This window comes from Tachysurus fulvidraco, chromosome 13, assembly GCF_022655615.1.
Source record: "Tachysurus fulvidraco isolate hzauxx_2018 chromosome 13, HZAU_PFXX_2.0, whole genome shotgun sequence".
Lineage (NCBI taxonomy): Eukaryota > Metazoa > Chordata > Actinopteri > Siluriformes > Bagridae > Tachysurus > Tachysurus fulvidraco.
Window position 1 is genome coordinate 19,017,769 of NC_062530.1, and position 22,370 is coordinate 19,040,138.

Genomic DNA, 22,370 nt, shown 5'->3' on the forward strand with positions numbered 1-22,370 from the left:
TCGGATGTCGAGGGCAACTTTTGATTACTTGATCCATTTTGGTGTAGTCGCGTTTGTGTGCGTACTCGCCGGCGCATAATTGTGACGAATGTCGATGTAGATTGACGTAAATGTCGCATCAAATCCGCCTTGGTTGTTCACACTGCGGCCACATTGGAAAAAATCTGATTTGGGTCTGATTCAGAACCACATATGGAAGTGGTCTGAATCTGATTTGAAAAAATCAGATCTGGGCAATATTTTAGTGTTCACACTACTCCTGAAGAAGTCTGACCTGGTCACTTGACCCCAAAAAAATCACATTTGGGCCACTTTTTAATTCAATTCAATTCAATTCAAGTTTATTTGTATAGCGCTTTTTACAATAGACATTGTCTCAAAGCAGCTTTACAGAACATAAACATAGAGCAGAAGGTAAACATAGGAATAACTTTTACCTGCAGTGTGAACGGGGCTTTTCTGTGTCAAAGTTAAAGCTGTAAAGATTTAGACAGACCCATTGGTTTATAGGTAAATAGAGAAACAAAATCTGTGAATCACAGAAAAAGTCCTGTGGATAAGAGCGTTCATCGTCACGAGCACAAAGCAAGCCATCCAATGAGCTACAACCTTAAGTATTTGGATAATATCAAGCAAGCCTAGTCTCACAGATTGATTGATTGATTGACTGATTGATTGATATATATAAGGCAAACATTACGTTGTGTTTTAATAGTCAAATATCTTTTTTGTGGGTAACAGAGAATCACACCTTCCTGATGCTGATTACTCCTTACATATCGACCCCCTACGCCTCAAAAACGAGCAGAATAAGCTCATCTGGCTTCCAGCACACAGCCCAGCACGAGCGCTGTTGCCATCTGGAGCCGTGTCAATTTGTACATCTCTACAGAGAACAAGCGTGTTGTAGAATCAACTTCATCATCCGTGATGATGTCAGGCATGTGAATGATGTCACGCTGCAGGCATCCAGGTCTGAGGTAAGCATCAACACAGGGAAGAGCCTGTATAACACACATGCTTCCCACAGCTGTTGTCCAATATGCCCATGATAAGAGAACAAAACAACGGTGAAATCAAGAGCGATGACTGATCCTACAGGCATCTCTGCTTCCATTCCTTCATATGCTACCCAACACCTAAGAGCCTGCTACAGTGAATAGGGTTTAAACCGAAACCTTTTTCACTACATCTCAAGCCAGACCTGCCCGAGATGATAGTCAGCAGGATTGTGCAACTCACCAAGCTTCTCACTTTTCTTTTCAAGCCTGCGGGATAGAGATGGCCTGCAGAGAGCACGGACAAACTTGTGAATCTTGAATATCATCCGTTTGTATTCAGCTTTTAAGATCTGCCAACAAAGTTATTTTCCATATCCCACGTTCACACCTCATACTAAAAGGTGACAGAGTCTCTGCTCTGCACCTGTGGAACCAGTTGCCATTTAACATTAAAAGTGCTCCTTCAATTCCTGCTTTTAAATCGATGCTCAAGACACATTTTTAACCTCTGATGTTTTTCTCAACCTATTAACTAATCTTTTAATCTGTCTGCGCTTGTACTCTTCTGCATGCTAGGTGCTGTTACTTTTGTTATATTTCATTCGTAAACACCCCCCCACACACACACACACAAAATACAAGTAACTATGTAAAGAAAGAAGTTAATGCCCAAGTATACCTTTATTTCTGGATCACAACATAAGAAGTTTTGCTAAGCTTTCGTAGTATTTTCTTCAAACAAGTTTTTTTTTCCTTTTAGAACTTACTAGAAGCAGCACTTGGTTCATTTGAGACCTTTAATATAAACCCAACATCAAAGCTTCATCATTCATTTTAATAGTGTTAATATCTTCTAAAACAATATCAATTAAAACCTCTATGAACTGCCGTGCATTAACTTTTTTCATGTGAAAAGCATTTGTTAGTCAACACCAGTAAATTATCCAATTAATTATCCACAAAACTCCAATCTCATGTGGCGTAACCTCAAACTCGTATGAACAAATATGAAAACTAGACTGCACATATCCGCTGGCTTACTCGTGCTTTACAGCCTCTGATAAACAAGATAACGTAATTATTTTAAAATAAACAACAAAGTCAAACATTAATTAAATCTTAACGAACCCTAAGAGTTGTGTTTGTCTAAAAGAGCAGAAGCCAATTTTTTTTTTCTTCGCTGACTGTAATTAGACTCGTGCAAACACAATTAAATGTGAAGGAAACTTTCTGGGAAAACTTTGCTTTGTTTTTCACTGCGGTACATTTTATAGAAACTTGTAAGAAAGAATGTTTTAAGAATATAGCAGAACAAAGAGCAAAGTTTATTGTGAAAACCTTAAAAAACATACAACTTAAAGGGATGGAGAATACGAGCGCTCGGGATATTGAAGGTCCTGAGTGGCTAAACCAATACAGCTGGAGTTGAGAACATAAATAAACCAGAAGTAAAAGCAGGTGAAAGGCGTTAGCTTGTACATGTTCCTTGGGTACAAAATAAAAAGCCCTTTAACCTTTTCCAAAGGGCAAAGACCTTTTATTTATGATTAGTGATCCCACGCTGGAAAACTTACAGCTGAAACCCCAGCCACTATAGACTCCTTCCTTAAAATTGAAATATAACAGAAGCAGAAAGCTTTAACATATCAATGTTTATACATCTTAATTTCATAAATAATAATGTTTTTTTTAAATTAGTATATAATTAGCTTTAGATTTTGTAAGATCATGTGCCATTCAGGTCTCTGTGAGTGACCATAGAAACAATATTATATTAGAACAAGCGCATTAAGCAGAGGCCAAAACATAGGAAGGTTAATGGTTCATATGAAAGTAGACACTCAAGGCTTTGAGTATTTCTGTTTACCTAGTCTACTAGGTGCAATAGATTTCTAGAAAATGTTCAGAAGAATGGATAATTTGAAGGTGTTATCTTTAAACACTAAAATTTGGTGTCGTTATCCAAACAGAGGTAAAGACGTCTCACGCCGAAAGCTAACGGCGCCCGGACTAATTTTATGTCAGACTTGCGACTATACAATAATTAGTTTGCTTATACTGATTGCACATGTCTGATAAGTCGACTTTCATTCCTCTGACTGAATGGAGTGCCAGTGTACTGAACAGAAAAGGGTTGATGGGAATTCATTTATACCGTCTTACACATAAAATCACTGAGAATTGACAATTCAACAGTTAACTGTGGTGTTAAAAATATTTACTGGATAAATCTAAAACTTAAGTCACAGCTTATATTTCCTTTCAATGTTCTTTCCTGTCTATCAGCTACAGAGGAAAAGTAATAAGGAAAGCCTCATATTCTTGGTCCGTGTAGGAAATGAAACTAAAATCCAAGCACAAGCAACCACACAGCGATGATCAGATGGTTTCTGACAGGTTGGTACACACAAGCACTGCAACTTCCCTCTGCTCCAAACCAGAGACACTTCCACTATTGTTCTACGCACCAATCAATCATCAAAACACACTTTTTTCGTTCCACTGGCAAGCGTTAAAGCTGTACACACTGGCTGTGTGAACAGCTTTTTCATTTTTACAAATGAACACAGATACCATCCAGGACTGCGCTTAAGTAAACGCACTGACCAGACCACCTTGAAGCGGGCAAACAGGACCTAGCCAGGCAAAGAGGAGGAGCGATAGTTTCTTTTCCAAGCTTTCTTTCAAAAGTTTTTGCTTAAATGGATCAGATTCTTTCATTATACTCTTTAATCACCATCTTCAATCTGTCTATTCCCATTAAAATAAAAGCCGACTAGAAGTGTAATGGTTCTCCAATCCATCAGCACACATTAGTAGCAAATCAGAGCCCTTGTCTAGAGTCATTAACCACCTAGCGAAAAGGATTTGAGAAGCCTGATGAGGGTGAAATATTACACCAAACTCTTTCTGAAAGGTCTCCTTCCTGCATTCTCTTAACGGCAGTTAAATTAATCTGTCTGTCTGCACTGCCAACTTTTATTGTCTTCTTAAAGAACTGAAGTGATTAATTTTATTGAAACGGTAATCTTCATTACCGCGTGACTTCCTCTTAATCCGCTGATACACAGGCATGCTTCAGCTATGCTGGATGTACAGGATAGTAACATGGATCAAGACGCTTGGGGCAAAATGATCCATTAATAATTAAAGAGAATCCATCTTAATTATAAGTGGCTAATGTGATCAGCTTAATACCTGGCAAAAGGAACAGACGGGTGCACAAAAATAATACCACTTGATCGGATAAGCTCTTGGTTTTAATTAAATAACGGTCACAGAGATGAAAGACAGGAATAGTGATCTGATTCCTGAAATGAATCATTTTCTGAAATGAATCTCCTCTCTCTCATCCATTACTGTGCATCAAAGCTACCCAGTTTCTGCCCTTTCACCAGCACAATCACTTCCTGACCAATCTGCCTGATTTGGGGTGCTCTAAAAACCAATAATCTACCAACAACACCTTTTTTGCACCAGTCATGTGCCCCAGCAATCACAGAACCCATTATCTCCTGCTGGAGCGTGATACGAGGCATCCAATCCTCCCCTTGCTCTGATAGAGCACCACTTCAGTAATGAAGCTGAGCTGGAGAGAAGCACAATCCCCTCCACATCCAACAGACTGACTGATAGGGTGGAGGAAGGAAAAAAAATCAAAAACCTGCTGAGAGTCTGCTCAGATTTTTGTCTAGACATCCTCAAATAAGGGGAACTTAGCAAGCAGCATGTCAGAGATTAGATCTCTAGACTGCCAGAGCTCAAAAAGAAAGAAATAAAGCACTAAATCACACGGCGCAGTGTTGTCTCACTTGAGTTAGCAAAAAGATGACGCGCTCGACCCATTTTCCAAGACACTGATGTGAATAACGATTCACGCGATTCCCGTTTTTTACAGAGACCTCATGGTTGATGATCATAAGAACAGACACTAAAATCGCAATATTTAATAATTCAATCATGCTATACACACAAGCAATAAAAAAAAAATTGGTGAAATGATGAGTGATTATTCCTGTTATACCACAGCAATGTAGATAATTAGATAAAGACATTGTTTGTCTTGCGGTTTATTGTATTTATTAAACTTTTTGTGTTCCAATATTTATGGAAGATGTTGAAATCCGTTTATTCGTACAGTAGATCATTCGTCTCATTGCTCACTAGCTCCTATTATCACTTATGTTTCTTAGTCACCAGCCTCTCTTTATATTTCTAGTCAGCATGTCATTTTACCTATAAAACTCATCAATAATCATATCAACAATTTTTCTTTTGCATTTTCTTTTTAAATCTGTATATGTGGATTGTTCAACACAGACGTACTACAATGAGTGATTTAATATGTTATTGAATCTTCTGTTCTTATCTTCTGTTAGTGAACATGCATCTCTTTAATTTATGCAGCAGTTACGCTAATTATAATTATAAACCCAGCACTTCATTTCCAGCTTTTAGTCCGGAGTGCTTTTCGTTTACAGCCAGCAATTTTTGTTGTAGTGCATCAGTAATTATCATCCTCTTTAGATTACTGTACATTCCAAGACCTCTGTTTCACATAAGGCAAAAGATGGAAGAGCTCCATTCCCCTGTGCACTAGCAACTATTTAACCTTTACATATGGCAGGATACAGTTCACCTCACCAGGTCGTGCTCAAGACGGTCAGCCGCTGGTCAGATTACTTAACATAACCAAATGGCATTCTCTCTCTCTCTCTCTCTCTCTCTCTCTCTCTCTCCACACACACACACACACACACACACACACACACACACACACACACACACACACACACACACACACACACACACACACACACACTATTCCCTCCTTCTCCTCCTGTCTCTACAGTAGGTTATTATGTTTAACAGGGTTTATGGTGTCTAATAAGACCACTGACCTAGAACTAAGGACAAGACAGGAGATGATACTGGAACAAGGAATCTCGTATTAAATCGAGCTTTGCTAACTAGTATAACAGACACTAATTAAAACTAGAATGTCACAATTCATAAGAAAAAAAAATCAAGAGACCCACAACTATAACAATTATTCGTGTTTTTTTTTTTTTTTAAGAGGCTTGCCGAGATCCACGAAAAGACATTGAGCAGGAAATGACAATATCTGCAGTAGGTCACTAACATTATTTTTAGCAGCAGATAAGCTATTATGTGCGTTCCATATCATGGTTTTAGGGTGTGAAGGAAAGACACCGTAATCTTGCCTCCCACCTGTGCAACACCAGGAACCAGTGAAAATGTGATATCCTGTACTATTCCTCCTCTACCAATTAGATTTATTTTAAGCATTGAGCACTAAACGGACCGCTTGTTTGAACAAAGCTTTATATGGCAATTCTTTATATTAAGTCTATTTCTTTTTTTTTCCTTCTTTTTTTTAGAAATAACACAGAAATGGTGGTCTTTGTCACCTCCCAGTTCACTGCCATGATAAAGAACAGTGGAAGAGAAGAGAATAAATCACCACTCATTTATTCTGCTAGCTGTACCATCATTAATCAATATACTGACAAGTAAAAGTGCAGTTAGGGCACATAGAGGGGAGGTTATCTTTTCTGACCCGCCTTTATTTCTTCACTTCATTCTCTTGTTCGCACTGTGAATGATTCTTCAGTGTCATTCATCACTTATTAGAAGAGAAGATTCGTCTTTGTTCGTAATCTTTTATTAAGAATACCTCTGAATATTTCCTAATTTCTTTACTTAGCTTTAACAATAAAGTATATCCATGTTTCAGAGGAATGAATTCAATAAGAAAACCATACCTACTGCAAAGCTATCACTTTATAAAATGTCCTTACATTTTTTAATGCCTTAAGAATAGTTGCTATTTAAGCTCATAATGTGTACTTAATGTGGAATTGTATACAAAGAAACATAATTACATATTACTCACTAAAGTCCCCATTAAAAGGCTTCTTAGCTGTGATTTGATTCCGTATTCCGATACAGGAGGTCAGAGACGCGCCAAAACACCAAATCTAAACAAACCTTACAGCAGTTTCATACATGAGCTAGATAAATACAGTACAGAGAACAGCAAAGAGATTAGAGAGAGAGATCTTATCTACTGTTCCTGTTGGAGGAGCCCTGAAGGTGTATAAAGACAGAATAGCATTCTCACTTAGACTCAGTAAAAATAGTAGAAAAGTGAACACACACAGACACGGACACGGACACACACACACAGAGACACGCATACACAGAGACACACTCAGAGACACACACACAGACACACACACACACAGAGACACACAGGAGACACACTCAGACACACGCACAAAGACACGCACACACAGACACGCACACACAGACACGCACACACACAAAAGAGGTGTTAATCTACTTGCATGCGATGAGTCAAGACTTTTTTAAAATAATTTTTCACTCAGATTCAAATAGTTTTTTTAATTAGATTTAATTGATTCCCCATCCTTCCATTCCCAGCTACTATTGTTATTATGGCTAATATACCACGTTCTGCAGAGGAAGAAATATGTTCTGACTGTTAAAAATGAAAGTTAGGGCCATATGCTGCATTTCAACAACAGCACAAAGCCTCAGTCTGAAGTTTAACAGCCAGAACAACTGAGCACATGATGACAATGATCAAATGTTTACGAGCATATCCAAATAAATAAATGAACAGTGTGAAATTATTTCCATAAACAAAAGACTTCATGATATTTATGAAAAAGCTAAGCAATATGTGAGAACAGCTCTTTCTCTTCGCACTTTCTCTCCAACATCCGGCTGCTAAATTGTCATCTTCTGTAGTGTTGATGTCTCTATCACAACTCAGTAGATCATTCGTCTCATTACTCACTAAATAAATATATTTCAAAAAAAGAAATCCCACAATGCTTTGCAAAAACATGGCCATCTGGACGCAGCCGTTGGGGGATTAGAGGAGGCCTCACAGGGTGAGTGACTCTCTCTCTCTCTCGTTCTCTCTCCCTCAGAGAGGGATAATTACAGGGAGACGCATTGAGTCTGAGTTGCCGCCCTGGGATCTCGCCACAGCCGTGGTGTCGGAGCATGAGGGCATTACACACATAGCCATAAAGACACACGTACATACACACAAGCCTATTTCCAGTACACACTAACTTATCACTGAGGTTCGCAACACAGTCCATGAAAACTCAACCACATGCTAGAGGGTTTAGATTAATGCCCAGGCTCAACTTTCTGAAATAAACTCTGCAGAATATAATACTTAAAATGTCACATTTGGGAAGAATTGTGTGACATTTCCTGAAGAAAGACAAACGGACAAAAAGCCCACTAGGGTTGTCATGGAGTCACTTTTAATCATTTTGTATGATCGTTTCTTACGCGATCGAATTCCTTAATACTTAGTGCTTCTCATACCTTTTGTCTATAACAGCAGCTGCACAAATATTATAACCCAGTTCCTTTGGATTAGATCATACTACATTAAGCTTTGTTTGTCCATGCAGAGGATAGAACTGCACTGAAAACACTTTGGCTATTTAAACCTGTAAAACTGTTTCAACTATACAATACATACTACATCAACAAACTGTATATTACAACAAAAAAGAAAAAAAGAAATGCTGACGGTTCCTACATTTTATTTCCTATATATAGAATAGCAGATACCAATACATCCTACTATACAACTACAGCTGTCGTATATGGTAATCCTTAATCACAGGACTTATTTGTAGTCAATTTATGTCACTTAGCTTAAATGAAGGAGCCGCTAGCAGCCTGAAGTGCGAGACTCAGAGCAAAACTCCTCTGATTGAATAACTGCATAAATGAGCAGGTGTACAGCTGTTCCTATTAAACTGGCCAACGAGTGTATATAATTTTCGAAAAGATATAAAAACTTTTTTAGATTGTGATATATGATTTTCACCCAGTCCTAAACTGTTCTGTGTCAATTTGACAACTGAAACAAATATACGATTTTTAGATCAAATGTCACTGTTTATAAATGGTTCATGATCATGAGCACTTTTAACAGAAGTAAGCCAAATCACTTAGAATGATTTCATCCGATGCAACTTAATGAGGCTGGAGTGCTGGGCCACCAATGTCTGCTAAAAACAATACCTACGTACATGTGACTTCGACTAAGCCCAGGGCAATGCTGTCTATTTAAGCTTATAACCACAATGTGATAAATGCTGACAATGTAAGAGATTTGAGGAAAAATACATTCCTGGAAATATCTTTATGACAAAGAAAAACATCTTCTTGTGCAAAGCTTCTTGTGCAAAGATTTGATCATTTTATGCTTTCAAATTCTTCATTCTTGCTTTATTTTCACCAGCAGGTTTGGAAAGGTTGATTATGATTGTGGGATTCAGGGATATCCCCTGAACCTTGAGGGGGATATTTCTTTTAAACAACTGGAAGGTTTTCATTGCATGAAATTTTGAAACTGTAACAGCACTATGTCCTTGAAAGAGTTGCAATCATGTTCATCATTTCAGAAGAACAAGAACTAGAACAACAGCCTTGAGCTCCTAGGTCAGGGTGTGCATGGACAGATTTGTAGCACGGCGCATAGAGCAGGCATATTTTAGCCTTGGCATTTGTCTAGTTGTTCATATGTAACCTGGCTGAGGTGTTCACTGTGGCTGGATGTGAAACCTGTAAATAATGGCTCTACTCCTTATCGCAGGTGTCAGCTATAGAGCACTGAGACTTACAGAACAAACACAAATCCCCTCAAGGGATACTGCATCGCCAAAGCTTGATGAGCAGCTTATTAAGAACCACATGAACCTGGGTGATGTGATGTCACCAGCGTGCGATCTGTTCACCAAAGTCATTAACCGTAAAGCAAAGAGCACATTGCTTTTATGTCGACGTGAATCGCTAATGAGAATTTATGCTCAAATTTTTTCTACGACGCTGGCTCCACTTCAGGGAAGAAAAAAAAACGCATGTTTTTCTGCGATTACTTAAGCCAAGAGAAAAATGCATACCATAATACGCTTGCATGAATATGAACGAGAATCATAATGCATTATCCTCTGGCTTTGTTCGGTATAGATGCGTCCAAAAGAGTCTCAGTGGATATCGGTGCTGGACTGCATCACTTTTTAATATTTAACCATTAGCTAAATGGAGAGCTCTGGTTTGATTCACAAATCGCCTTTTAGTTTTTGTATAAATCGCCTTTGGTTTCGTGCAATGTATTATTACTTTTAGGAAAAAAGGAATATGGGTACCATAGGAAAAAAAATCGATTTTGGGAATGTAAAAAAAATGAAAGTCATTCTGCCAAGATTATGTTAATTAAGATAGCTATTTGCTATCATTTCTCTCATTTATACAGTTTTGTCCAAATCGTTTAGACCTGGTACAGTATGTCTGGTGCATTACTCCCTCTTTAATCAGACTCAGTCCGGTCTAGGGAACGCCAGGTTTTGTGACAAAAACTCACCTTCCTTACTCTTCCTGCATTATCCTAATAGCCCCTGTTTAATGAAGCAGCTACACAGCTGAGGTAATCTATGTTAGTTCTGTTCACTACAATCTTCACTTGTATGTGAAGTAAAAGCATTTGGTATCAGATCAAGTTATGGTCATATACCGCTTCAGAACATTTCCCGCTCGCACACGTCTATCACGCTCCGCTTTCCTATAGCTCCACATCTGCTCCTTCTCAACACAAATGAAAGAATAATGAGGCTGAGCTGCAGAACTCTGGCCAGGGCCGAGCTGATGGGATGCTTCCAGCTCACTTCCCTCACATGACACCACAGGTGAGGCTAAGGGACATGGGGATTATTTCAGTTTGGAATTAAGCCTACTAATTGCGAAGCTAAATATATCATGGGCTAAAACAACTGATGGAAAATAAACCACAGAGCCAAAACATGCACATGGAATTTTGGAAATTGGAAAAAGCTGCTGAACGCATGAGTGACATTGGCGGAAGACTCTAAAGCGAGGGTTTATCTCACGGATCCAAGCCTGTTGTTGTGGGACGCGTACAAGACCTGTAATCCTCTACAGGTGGTCATGATGTTCTACTAAAACTTCTTGAGGCAAGTAGATGTGTATCATCATCCCATCCATAAATAAGCATCCGGAGAAACGAATTATGGTGCCTTCGTGATGTGTATGACCCATCGTGACTACATGAAGCGTACGACAAATCAATGAACAACTCAAGAACCGATAGATCGTAACACAATAAATACACACAGCCATACCATAACTACACAAAGCAAAGGGATCAATCAGGAGGCATAAACATGCATGAAACAGGCTAAGCAAACTGACAGAGAAAATCCCATGACACTGTAAGCTATTGTAACAAGCAACATATGAGAGTGTAACAGTATACTGCAGGGTTTCTCTGTAAAGTAGTTCTAAAGGACCCTTTTAACTGGGAAATAAATTTCACCCTCCCTCAGCAGAGAATTATAACATGAGCAAAATACCATTTATTTTTTAAATAAAAATCCTGAAATGGAAGCACAAAGTCAGAATTTAAATATGGACCATACTGAAAATGTTTATGTATAAATAATGTGCTCTGATGTCCTTTGAGGCAAGCGTGTGACAAGTTAGATGTGCCGCTTGCGCTAAACTGGTAGCTCCAATCTTCCAACAGCGCTAATAACAAAATGCTAGATCAGACAGATGTGCAATAAGCATACAAAAAGATTTGTGCAAAAATCTGGATGATTATACTAAATAATAAATATGAATAATAAGCAGTTAATGAGGTGTTAATAACAACAACTTAATAATAACCTGCCTCCCTATTTCCTTTTTATCCCACCTAACACATCACTAAGGTGTTTTCTATTCGGTTCATAACGCTGAAGCATCTGACTTCATAAGAGAAAGAAAAATAAACAAAAAGCTTAAAAAAATTATGGGTTGTGACTTCCTGTAAGAAAAAAAAAAAATCACCAAATAAAACAAGCAAAAAAGGCCCCGATGGAGATGAACACCTACCCCTGTGGTCTATGGAGAACCATTGGCAACTAGTTGGAAATAAATTCAGTCAATATTAGGATTCCCAACACTAAGCAGAAAAAAACCTGCTGCTTATTTGAATTGTTCATCAAAATGGTGTCTCTTATGTTGTAGCTCCATTAGCATCAGCATCAGTGACAAACTTGTAATATGTGATGGATTGAAGCAATCAAAACTTCTGTGTGGCAAGCAGATTCGAGATGACGTTCAACATGTTTCTCATGTCCTCCAGTACACCTTCTTTCAGATCAACACTTCTTTTGTGTCTTCTATTTTCATACCATGTCCCCCAAAGCAAAGCCACAGTCCACAATCCGGACCATCCTTGCTCTATTTACCCCCCCATATAGATTATTTTGAGCATGACCACTGCTGTGAATGAGATTATAGGTAGCAGCAAAGCAGCAGGACTAATATACCGTCCCCTCTGAGCCGAGACACTTACTGTAATACTCGGTGAGTATAGTGTTACGCAGAAACACACAAACAGGAGAGTGGAGGATCTAAATCAATTACATTATATTCATGGCATAACACTTTGTAGGTCAGAAACAGATAAAGCCCAGACCTACTTGTGTTGCTTCTCTAATAAATCTAAATGCCACAATACATACCACTAGAGCACAAAAACAGGATGCATGGGGGAAAAATCTAGGTTCGACCATGTAAAATCTATTTATCTATAGCTTTAATTGAAGGTTTAATTGCTGGCTAATTAGGAGTTCTTATCACACCACCACATTGTTCCTCAAGTAGTCTCCACACTGATTGTTAATCTAGACATGTGGTCTTTCTCACTGAATTGTAGCTTTTTTTCAACGCATGGTCCGTGTTGCTGAGATAGAAATCAGGACCATTTATTATCCCCAGAGTTCTTCTATTTATTCCTACGGGTGCAAAGATGCAGTGAATTAAAACACCACATGTGTAAAAAAAAAAAAAAGCCATTTTTGAATGAATTGTGTAAATATGCTTACAATGTAATTTGCCCAGAACTCTAAATAATTATTGTAAAATAATCCTTCTCTATGTCATGATCATTCACAAATTATCAGGAAGTTAATCATTTTATGATAGCTTTAGATAGATTTATGAGTCAAAATGACATTGTAAAGTTTGGAAGCCTGATGTTTCACCTCTATTTATTACTAAGACCTTATACTGTAATTATCAGAATTCTGGTCACTCAGATCAAATTGATTTAATCCAAACATAAATAAAAAAATAAATAAATAAATAAAAAAAGTAAACATGTAATTTACTTGAAATTTCAGGAATAATAATGGATGTATGTATTCATCTATTATGCATGGTGTGAAGAATATGATTATGATCATAAAAGCAGGTACACAACATACATGGACGTTCTGTCTATTTTATTCTGGCTTTACACGGCAGTAGTTATTGTGTAAGACAGTGTTTAGTCTTCTGCGTTAAGAAGTTTGTGTGAAGCTCTTCCACATCCCACTCGGTTGTGTTGCCTGAAGAGCTGGCAGAATTTCTCTAGCTATAGGTCAAGATCTTTGGTTCATGCATCACTGCCACAAGGATGGGAAGATTTAGTGACGGGAAAATGATATGGAAATTGCTGAATGAGTCTCAATGCTGCATGAAACCACTTGTGAATGATCAACATGTCGAGAGATCACATGAACAGTTTATTATTATTCCTCAAGTGCTCATATAGTGGGCATGTGCATTTGTTTTCGATCTGGAGAGAATGAAAAATATATATAATAATAAATGACAGAATTATGTTTAAGATCTGGCTGGTGCTGTGCATTCCAAGTGATCCGGACAAATCAAATCCAGTTCAATCAAAGGATCGAGTTACGCGCCACAGCTTCAATACAAACACTCCAAAGTAGACACGAGTAACGCTGACAGGGTATATAGCGATCATAGCAATACGATAGACTCCATGAAAGCTGTGTAGGTTTAATGATCGATCACGTGTTGATGCTTTCATTGAAACGTAGATAAACACGCCGGATCAGTGGGATTATGACGTAATAACATCATTATTGAGCTGAGATGCGCACAGAGAGTTTAGCACTACTAGGTAAGAGGATGAGTCGGGGGTCACAGATTGAGCTATTCATTCGTGTGTGTGTGTGTGTGTGTGTGTGTGTGTGTGTGTGTGTGTGTGTGTGTGTGTGTGTGTGTGTGTGTACCTGTCATCGTAGCAGAAATCAGCGCCCAGTGTGTTGACGTACAGGACCAGAGCCACAGCGCTACACACCAGATCTGCAATCATCTCTCCCCAAAACAAGACAAAAAGAACAGCAAGGAGCAAGAAGAGCAAACCAAGATACAAGCCGAGAGGGTTAAAGGATCCCACTGTCTTTCAATTCACTTTACGCGCTTTCCGTTTTCAGAGGGAATAAAAAGAGAAATCAGAGCAGCAGCTCCGCGTCTCCATGGCTGAAGCGCGTAATCCCGGCGCGCTGCGCTTAGCCCATGTTAGGGAAGAACAGCACGGCTTTGATCCACAGCGTGAGGCACGGACGTGCGCAGTGTTTACAGGAAGACTGACTGCTCGCGCGTCTCCTTCCAGCCGGAGTAGTGTTTGCGTAGTACTGCATGGTGGATGCATATAAAACGTCGCGACTGAGCTGCGTGTGGTCGGCGTGAGCACTACGCATGCGCCAGGCACCTCCCCCCGCGCGCTTCTCCCGGGCTGAATTAAAGACAGAAGGCACTGATTTCAGCAAGAGTTTCCTGCAACCATCTTACTAAACACATGAGTGATCAGAACACATCAAAAGACTCGTTCAATGGCTCATTTTACGTTTCCTTTTTCTTTTCTTTCTCACCGTGTGTGTGTGTGTATCTGTGGGTGTGTGTGTGTGTGTCGGGAGGGTGGGGGATTGAAGAACTATGTTAATAATAAACCTGTGCGAAATGCTGGATCTCAGAGCGCAATTCTTTCAACAGATGTGCAAAGTATTTGTGCATTCTTAGAAATATGAGTATTACATTTGCCCATGTTGCTGGATCGGTAATGCTGAAGGGCTCCAATTTTTACCTGCAAGGACATAGTGTGCCATTTGGGACACAACTCGTTTCTGGACAGTGAGTGGAAACCAGAGAACCTATAGTAAACCCACACAGACATGGGCAGAACATAAGAAACTCCACACAGACAGTAATCCATGCTCAGGATCGATCTGAGATCCCTGAAGCTTTGAGCTGGAAAAGTGATCCATTACACCACTGATGTCACATTATGTGCTTTTAATCACTTTTAACGGTACATTAAATGTTTACTTTTCTAGTAGAAAGATAATTAACGGTATGGGATGTGGTAGCTCAGTGCTTAAGGTGTTGGACCAGAAGGTCATGGGTTCAAACCCATTGTCCACCAAGTTGCCACGCTGGGCCCCTGAGCAACCCCAAGTCACTCCGGATAGGGGTGTCTGCTAAATGCCGTAAGTGTATAAAATGAATCACGACAGCTGTATGAAATGGAGCAGTTTTCTAGGATTTGTTTTTGAAGGTGCAAAGCTACAATAAACCAGGTTCAGATTCACATTGTGGTTATAATGTGTATTCCAAAACATTTAAAATTCCCAAGTATCTATGTGCAAAAAGTTCTAATGCAAGTGTCAATCTAATTTTTATTCCTGGATTGATCTCTTTTTTTGCACTTACAATCTTATATTGTTTAAACTCAGAACCTAGTGCTTTTCTGAACTGAGATTTGAACTTGTCAAATACTAAACCATACTATAGGTGGAAACCGTTTACAAAAAAAAATGTCATTAGCATTACATGACCTTGAATGCAGAAAATATATTGCTATAGGCTTTATGTTTTAAATCTACTTTGAATAACTCAATATGCAGTCAAATACTAACATGTTTTCTTTTAGCAGGTGTATATTTGATTTGCAAATCAGTGATATCCAGTGAAGTCCAGTTTTTCTACTGGTGGAGGATTGTAGATAAGCTAGTATGTATGTATGTACAGTAGCTAGTTTGATTTGATTTTTTTTCCCATTACACTGTAATCAATGTCTAGGAGTAGAAGGCCCACCAAAAAGATTCCAGATTCCAAGTCATCTGTAATCAAAAATATTTTTTCTGCTGTCTTTACCAGAATAAAAAAAAGAAAAATTTTAGAGTTGAAAACAAATCTTGGAGTTGCTACAGAGAAAAAGAATGCAGTACGGTCCAGTGAATATTGATGCATTCCTGTTTCAATAGACTGAGGTAGTCCACTGAAGCAGGCCTCAATGTAGCTATTCACAGGGTAGCAGGACACTATGATGTAATCTTTTTGAGCAATTAATTAAAGCGAGCACTGTAACTAAGCCTGATTTCCTGCTTCACTGTAAACCATCCATATGTGGATGCCTCCTATAGTGAAATACCCTTCAGGTCTGCCCTCAATGTCTCAATGGGTCGACTGCAAGAAAAGTGGGTGTTTATTTTGAGTTGGAAGGTAGTCTCTGTGTGTGTGTGTGTGTGTGTGTGTGTGTGTGTGTGTGTGTGTGTGTGTGTGTGTGTGTGTGTGTGTGTGTGTGTGTGTGTGTGTGTGTGTGTGTGTGAGTTTAAAAATATATATATATGCATGTCTCTGAGGACAGCCGCAGATTCATATTTATCATATAAACCAGGGTAATTGTAGATAGGTTGGAATTTCCATAAGAATGTATTTATCATAACAGTTCTTTAAATTTGTTTTTACATAAAAAACATTGCTACTTTAAGTTGACGACCTTCTGATTTTCGCAATACAGCATGCATTAAAAGATTAATATTACATGGATACTATAAAATATGTATGTACACTTATGTCAGATAAAAAAACTGCTTGGTATAGATCAAAATGTGCCTACATGTACAAGATCTTGAGCTTAGCATGTTATATATTGGGTGAGGATAGCGGCTTAGTGGTTGGCATGTTTTTTTTTGTACCTCCAAGATTAAGGGTTTGATTTCTGCAGGTTCTTCCTCAGGGTTTATGTTTTGATTTCAGCAGGTTCTTCAGTTTCTTCAAGTAGTCCAAAACCTGTACACTGATTGCCAATTGTTTGTCGTGTGTGAGTGGGTGTGTGAGTGCGTGTAAGAGTACAGCAACACTACAGTGTCCCCTGCCTTGTACCCTGAGACCCCTGTGATAGACTCCAGTCTCCTTATGCAAATCTTATAAGAATCAATGTATAGGATTTATTAGGTAGTTAAATACTTCAGAATCACAATATGTTCTACAGACAAAGTAAAAACTAAGGCTCTTTGGCAAAAGTATTTCTATCTGCTGCTGAACTCTGCTTTAGCTCCACTACACTTATAGTCTCTGAGTTATGACATTGTTTTCTGTCCTGCTTTCCCCTGGGTGCTGGAGTTGTGGCCGGTCTGGACGAGCTTCACACCCACATGATGGTTCCAGTTCTGTCTGAAATCATGTGTTCAGTCAGTGAATTGCACTGTCATCTACTGTTGTAGAGTTAGTCTATCCTTTTTCTATCTCAGTCAAAAAGTATGAGAATTACATGTGGGGAAATTTATGGTGTAGGACCATGGCTTGGGGCCTGAATGACTGCTACATTGAATTGAGGCTAAAGGTCTACAATCGCTGATATCGTCTCTAGATAAGTTTGGATTTTTATAGCTAGAGTGAGAGATCAGATTCTTATTGACAGTAAACCAAACAGGAATGATGAAGAATACTGTCCTTGTTATTTCTAACCTGAAGCTGTCATGATGGTTTCTCTTCATTTCTCTCCTAGGAGACCATTCATATCCTTTGTTCAATCACATGTCATCTTGAGATTGGACTACTGCACCTTGCTCCTGGCAAGTCTTTCCGAGCACACAATCTGACCCCTGCAAGTGAACCAGAATACAACTGAATGACTTGTTTTGAAACTTCTCAACTTGTCCCACATCACACCATTGCTGTGTTCCATTTTAGAGCTTCCTGTAGCTGCCGCATCGGATTTTACTCACTGATACTCACCTAGTCGCAGTTGTATAGTAACTGTATACAAATGCATTATTTGGAATGAGCATATGAGCTGTTTTAAACAGATGAACATATGCAGTATGAAAATAAATACAAAAACATAAAATTGACAGAAGCTCACAGGGTTGGGACTACAGCTATGCACTGGGACTTTAATCTAATGGAACACAAGTATGTGAGCAAACAAATATGAAGCTTGTGGGACAAAGATTGATCACACTTATTAACTGGAACCGTAGGATGCATTTATAACATTATTCATTTTCGTCTGGTTAGGGTGGCAGTGGTTTAAATTAACTACAAGTATGTTTCAGTTTTGGGGAATAGGACCAGATAACCTCAGGAGGAAATAAGAACTGTATAAGAACTGAGAAGGAGGGATTAATATAAAATGGAATATTGGTACATATTGTACTAAAAGCACCAGGACCATCTTCAAAAAGACTCTTCTCTGTTCTGAAAACCAGGTGGTGGAATGAACTTCCCATGGCTGTGTGATCCACTAACAGACAGTCTTCAAATACTGAAGACCTACATTTTAACTAAGCAATTAAATAAGCACTACACACTACTCACTTGTACTAACTTCTCTTAGTGAGTTTTGTTTGATACTATTTTTGGATACTGATCTATTTTCACTAGCCTTTAGATATGTTTTTGATGGAAACTACAAAGTACTCATGTGAGTCTCTCTGGATAAAGATGTGTGCCAAATGCTGTAAATGATCTACTAGTTTGGCCTGATCAGCACTGACTAATCGTAAATCTTTGTGTCATATCGTAAAGCAAAGGTTATGGGTCATTTAGAAAAACAACTTATGTTCAAGACCTGGAAGTACAAAATAATTTTTGACCATCAATGGAAAAATGTGAGACATTTCTGCTAGGGCTTGTACTGTACGCGAGGCTAATGGTGAACAGCCGTGAGGGAGGCGACTCTCTCGGTTGTCAACTGCATGCAGCTGAAAATGGCTTTCTCAGCAGGTCTGTATCAGGTGGATGCTATTAAATTCCATTCTCATTTTTTAACATTGAAGTGGTAATAGAAGAGGACCGGTCACTGATGGATGGAGTGAGTGAATAGTTAGAGTAGTGTATTCATCATGATGAGAATGGGAGCAGTGACACAGTCATTAATAACGCACTCACCATGTATATATCTCCGAAGTGCTCCTGGTGGTGCGATTGCTGGGCTGCTAAATAGGTAACAAAAGAGCTTCTTACATATTACCTCTTTACAATCATGCTGAGTGGATTATTGCACTTTAGCACTATATAAATGGACAAGCAATAAACACTCAAAAACTTAACTGTACATTGAAACAGGGTTATGAGAGCAGAATTAAGCAACTTTTTTTTTTTTTTTTGCAATAAAACCAGAATGTCTGGCCTCCTTCCAGAGCTAAACAGCAAGCCATGAAATTGGCTCCTGTTAAAAAATGAGGTGACCTTTAAAGAGAAGAGTTTAAGAACTGTGATGATGTTAATGTACAATCCAGCAGCGAGAAAATTTAAAGACATCATTTCCCAAGCACATTCATTATTTATAAGCAGGAAGCTTTCTATTTAATTAAAACACACTATTACAGGTGGAATATATTTAAGTGTAGTAGTTCAGTAGTCAATGGGTAGCCGTAGCATTTACTTCACTCTGGGAGATCTGCTGTCCTACAGTACAGACTGCGGTGAAGACAGAAATTCAGCTCATTCCAGCCTTTCAGACAGAACAACCAATAATATTATTTTTCCAAATGACCACATGGGGATCATCATAACCTACAAAAAAATTGAATCATGTTGAAAAACAATCATGCTGGAAAATGAGCCCTTGCAATAAATTCTCAAATCAAAGCAAATTTGACAAACCTGGGTTTCATGAGTCACAGGTAAATAAGCCAAGGAGCCAGGACCCTCTCTCAAATAGGAGCAGAAGGTTCACATCTATCCAATCATCAGGGTCTGGTTAGAGCAGAGAAAGAGAGAGAGCAGGAGAGAGAGCGGGAGAGGGAGAGAAAGAGAGAGAAAGAGAGAGCGAGAAAGAGAGAGAGAGAGTGAGTTCCCCATTTGGGCCATGGCCATTTGAGCCACTCTCAATTATATGAGCTGAGCCAATGTGTTTCATGCCCATAAAGCTCAAAGAATCAGTATTTTCCACTTCACTACCTGCACCTGCAGACATTTGCTACGCATCAGGAGAGGTCAAGGTTGTTTCCAGAAAAAAGTGGGAAGCCCTGAAAGCCCTTAACCCTCACAAGGGAGAGATGACAAAAAGGCATACATAGGAAACAGAAGCAACAAAATAGTGAAATCAGATGTTTTGCATAACCTTTATAAGAATGCTAAATTTCTTCCCTCAATAGTTGTTAAACCTCTTATTCAAGAGGACAAGATATTAGAAGACTATTAACTCTTCTAAAATATGTGGTATGTAGTTTACTTTGCTTTAAAGGAAACCTTTAAAAACATTTATTGATCGTTTATCAAGTGATTTTTTTTATTCATTGATATTTTCTTGTGAATTTTACATGCATTGTTCATTTTAATGATTTTTTAAAAAAAATCATTAAAATGATTTTATAAAATTTCATAAAATTTTTTACAATTTTTTAGAGATTAATTTAATTTCACATAACTTTTTTGCACCGTTAATTTATTTTCATGTGTGATTTTTATCATTATTTTTATTCTCTTGTGATTTTTACCTAATTATTTCCCATGTGGGATTTTTAAAAGAATATATATATTTTTTTATTTTCGCACTTGATTATTTATTTATTTATTTGTTTGTTTGTTTGTTTGTTATACAAGTCATTATTTTAACATATTTTTTTCTGCATGGTACATTTATTAACATATATTTTTCAGGGAATAACTGTTGAAATGTTGAAAACTTGTTGAAGTTTCATTCATTCATTCATTCATTCATTCATTCATTCATTCATTCATTCATTCATTCATTCATTTTATCCAACACTTTATTGTTGTAGGTCCAGATGGCAAAAAATGGGAATACAGTCTGCTTTACACACTTATTCACACTTAGAGGTAATTTAGAAATGTCAGTCCACCTGCTGGCATGTTTATGGGTGGTGGAAGGAAATCAGAGAACCAGATAAAACTGAATTTTCTTAGAACCCTGAAAAAATCCCACACAGATACCAGGAGAACATGTGAAACTCCACATAGACCGTAACCTGAGCTCGGGATCAGACAAGAGACACTTCTTACGGCACCTCTGTGCCACCCTTGTGTGCAAACGTTCTCAGTATAAATCATTTTACATTTTGAATGATTCCTTAGATACCTTAGCAAGGATAACAAGAACATTGGAGCCTGCTGTATTAGCCCTGGCAACAGGATAGAGCTTCATTAATATCCCTGCATGAATAAAACATTATTCTAAATCCAAATGTCTACACTCTCATTTGTATTTGGAAAACGTTTTCCTTTTTTTATTCTGGTGAGTTTTATCTGGCACGAGAAAGAGTTCTCATACAAAAACAAGAGCCTCAAAAGATTCATATACTTAAACTTCTCTTTTAAGTGTGTATTTGGACAAGATGTTAGATTAGATTTAGAAGGAGGCTGTCATCAATCTGAACTGCTTCGTTCATTCATTCCCCTTCTTTCGTTCTCTTCTGGCTTCCTTCCGTCACTCGGCTCTTCGTTTGTTTATTTATTTCATTGATTCCTGATACTGTTGTGGACTCACATTCCACTCGATCTCCTGAATATTTCAAGCCTTCTTTTGGTTTATGTTATTCCCATGCAGGACTGTGGTTTTCTGCCCAATCAGTCATAGACAGGACAGGGTCAATAACTCTTTTAGGAGGCATGGGAAGCAGTCTGAATCAGGCTTAGTTTACATCCAGCCACCTATACTTACCTAATTTACATAATGAAATGTTTCTTCCCAAGAATTCCGACTGCACAGCAAAAGCTGTCTGCATGTAATGCTGCTGAAGATGAACAACCTAGACTTTCATTGACAATGTCAACGTAAACATGCCTTTATTTAATCTAACGTTGTTTCAGCAGTTCTATAAATGCAATTTGGTCTTTTGTAAATTTCATTTCTACAGTTCATCGTGAACCTGTGAGTGATGGGCAATCTGTTGCTTGTCCCTGTGCTGTGCTCAGTGCTTGTCTGTTCTGAACACGCTGTGCTGGAGAATATTACAGACAGCTGGAACACTCTATTCATTGAAAAGCTTTTTAAAGGATGATAGTAAATGATGGTTTAGGCTAAAATGCAGCCTCATAACACTTACAGTAGTAAAGCATTTAGTAAAACTAACACACTCTCTTTAGGCAGAAGCTCTGTATTCTACCTCTCGACGCAGGCTCTATTTGATGATGTAGTGGAATAACTTTTTTGCAATGATAAATAATGTTTATAAT

The 22,370-nt window shown here is 38.3% G+C and overlaps 1 protein-coding gene across 1 annotated transcript in view; it reads right to left on the reverse strand.

Moving 5' to 3' along the window:
* tmtc2b (transmembrane O-mannosyltransferase targeting cadherins 2b) overlaps positions 1–14,624 on the reverse strand; it is a 100,390-nt gene extending 85,766 nt beyond the window's left edge. The window contains exon 1 of the mRNA XM_027161484.2: positions 14,174–14,624. Coding sequence (XP_027017285.2) covers positions 14,174–14,256 — 83 coding nt within the window. The 5' untranslated portion in view covers positions 14,257–14,624. The remainder of the gene's footprint in view (positions 1–14,173) is intronic.
* Positions 14,625–22,370: the final 7,746 nt, after the last annotated feature.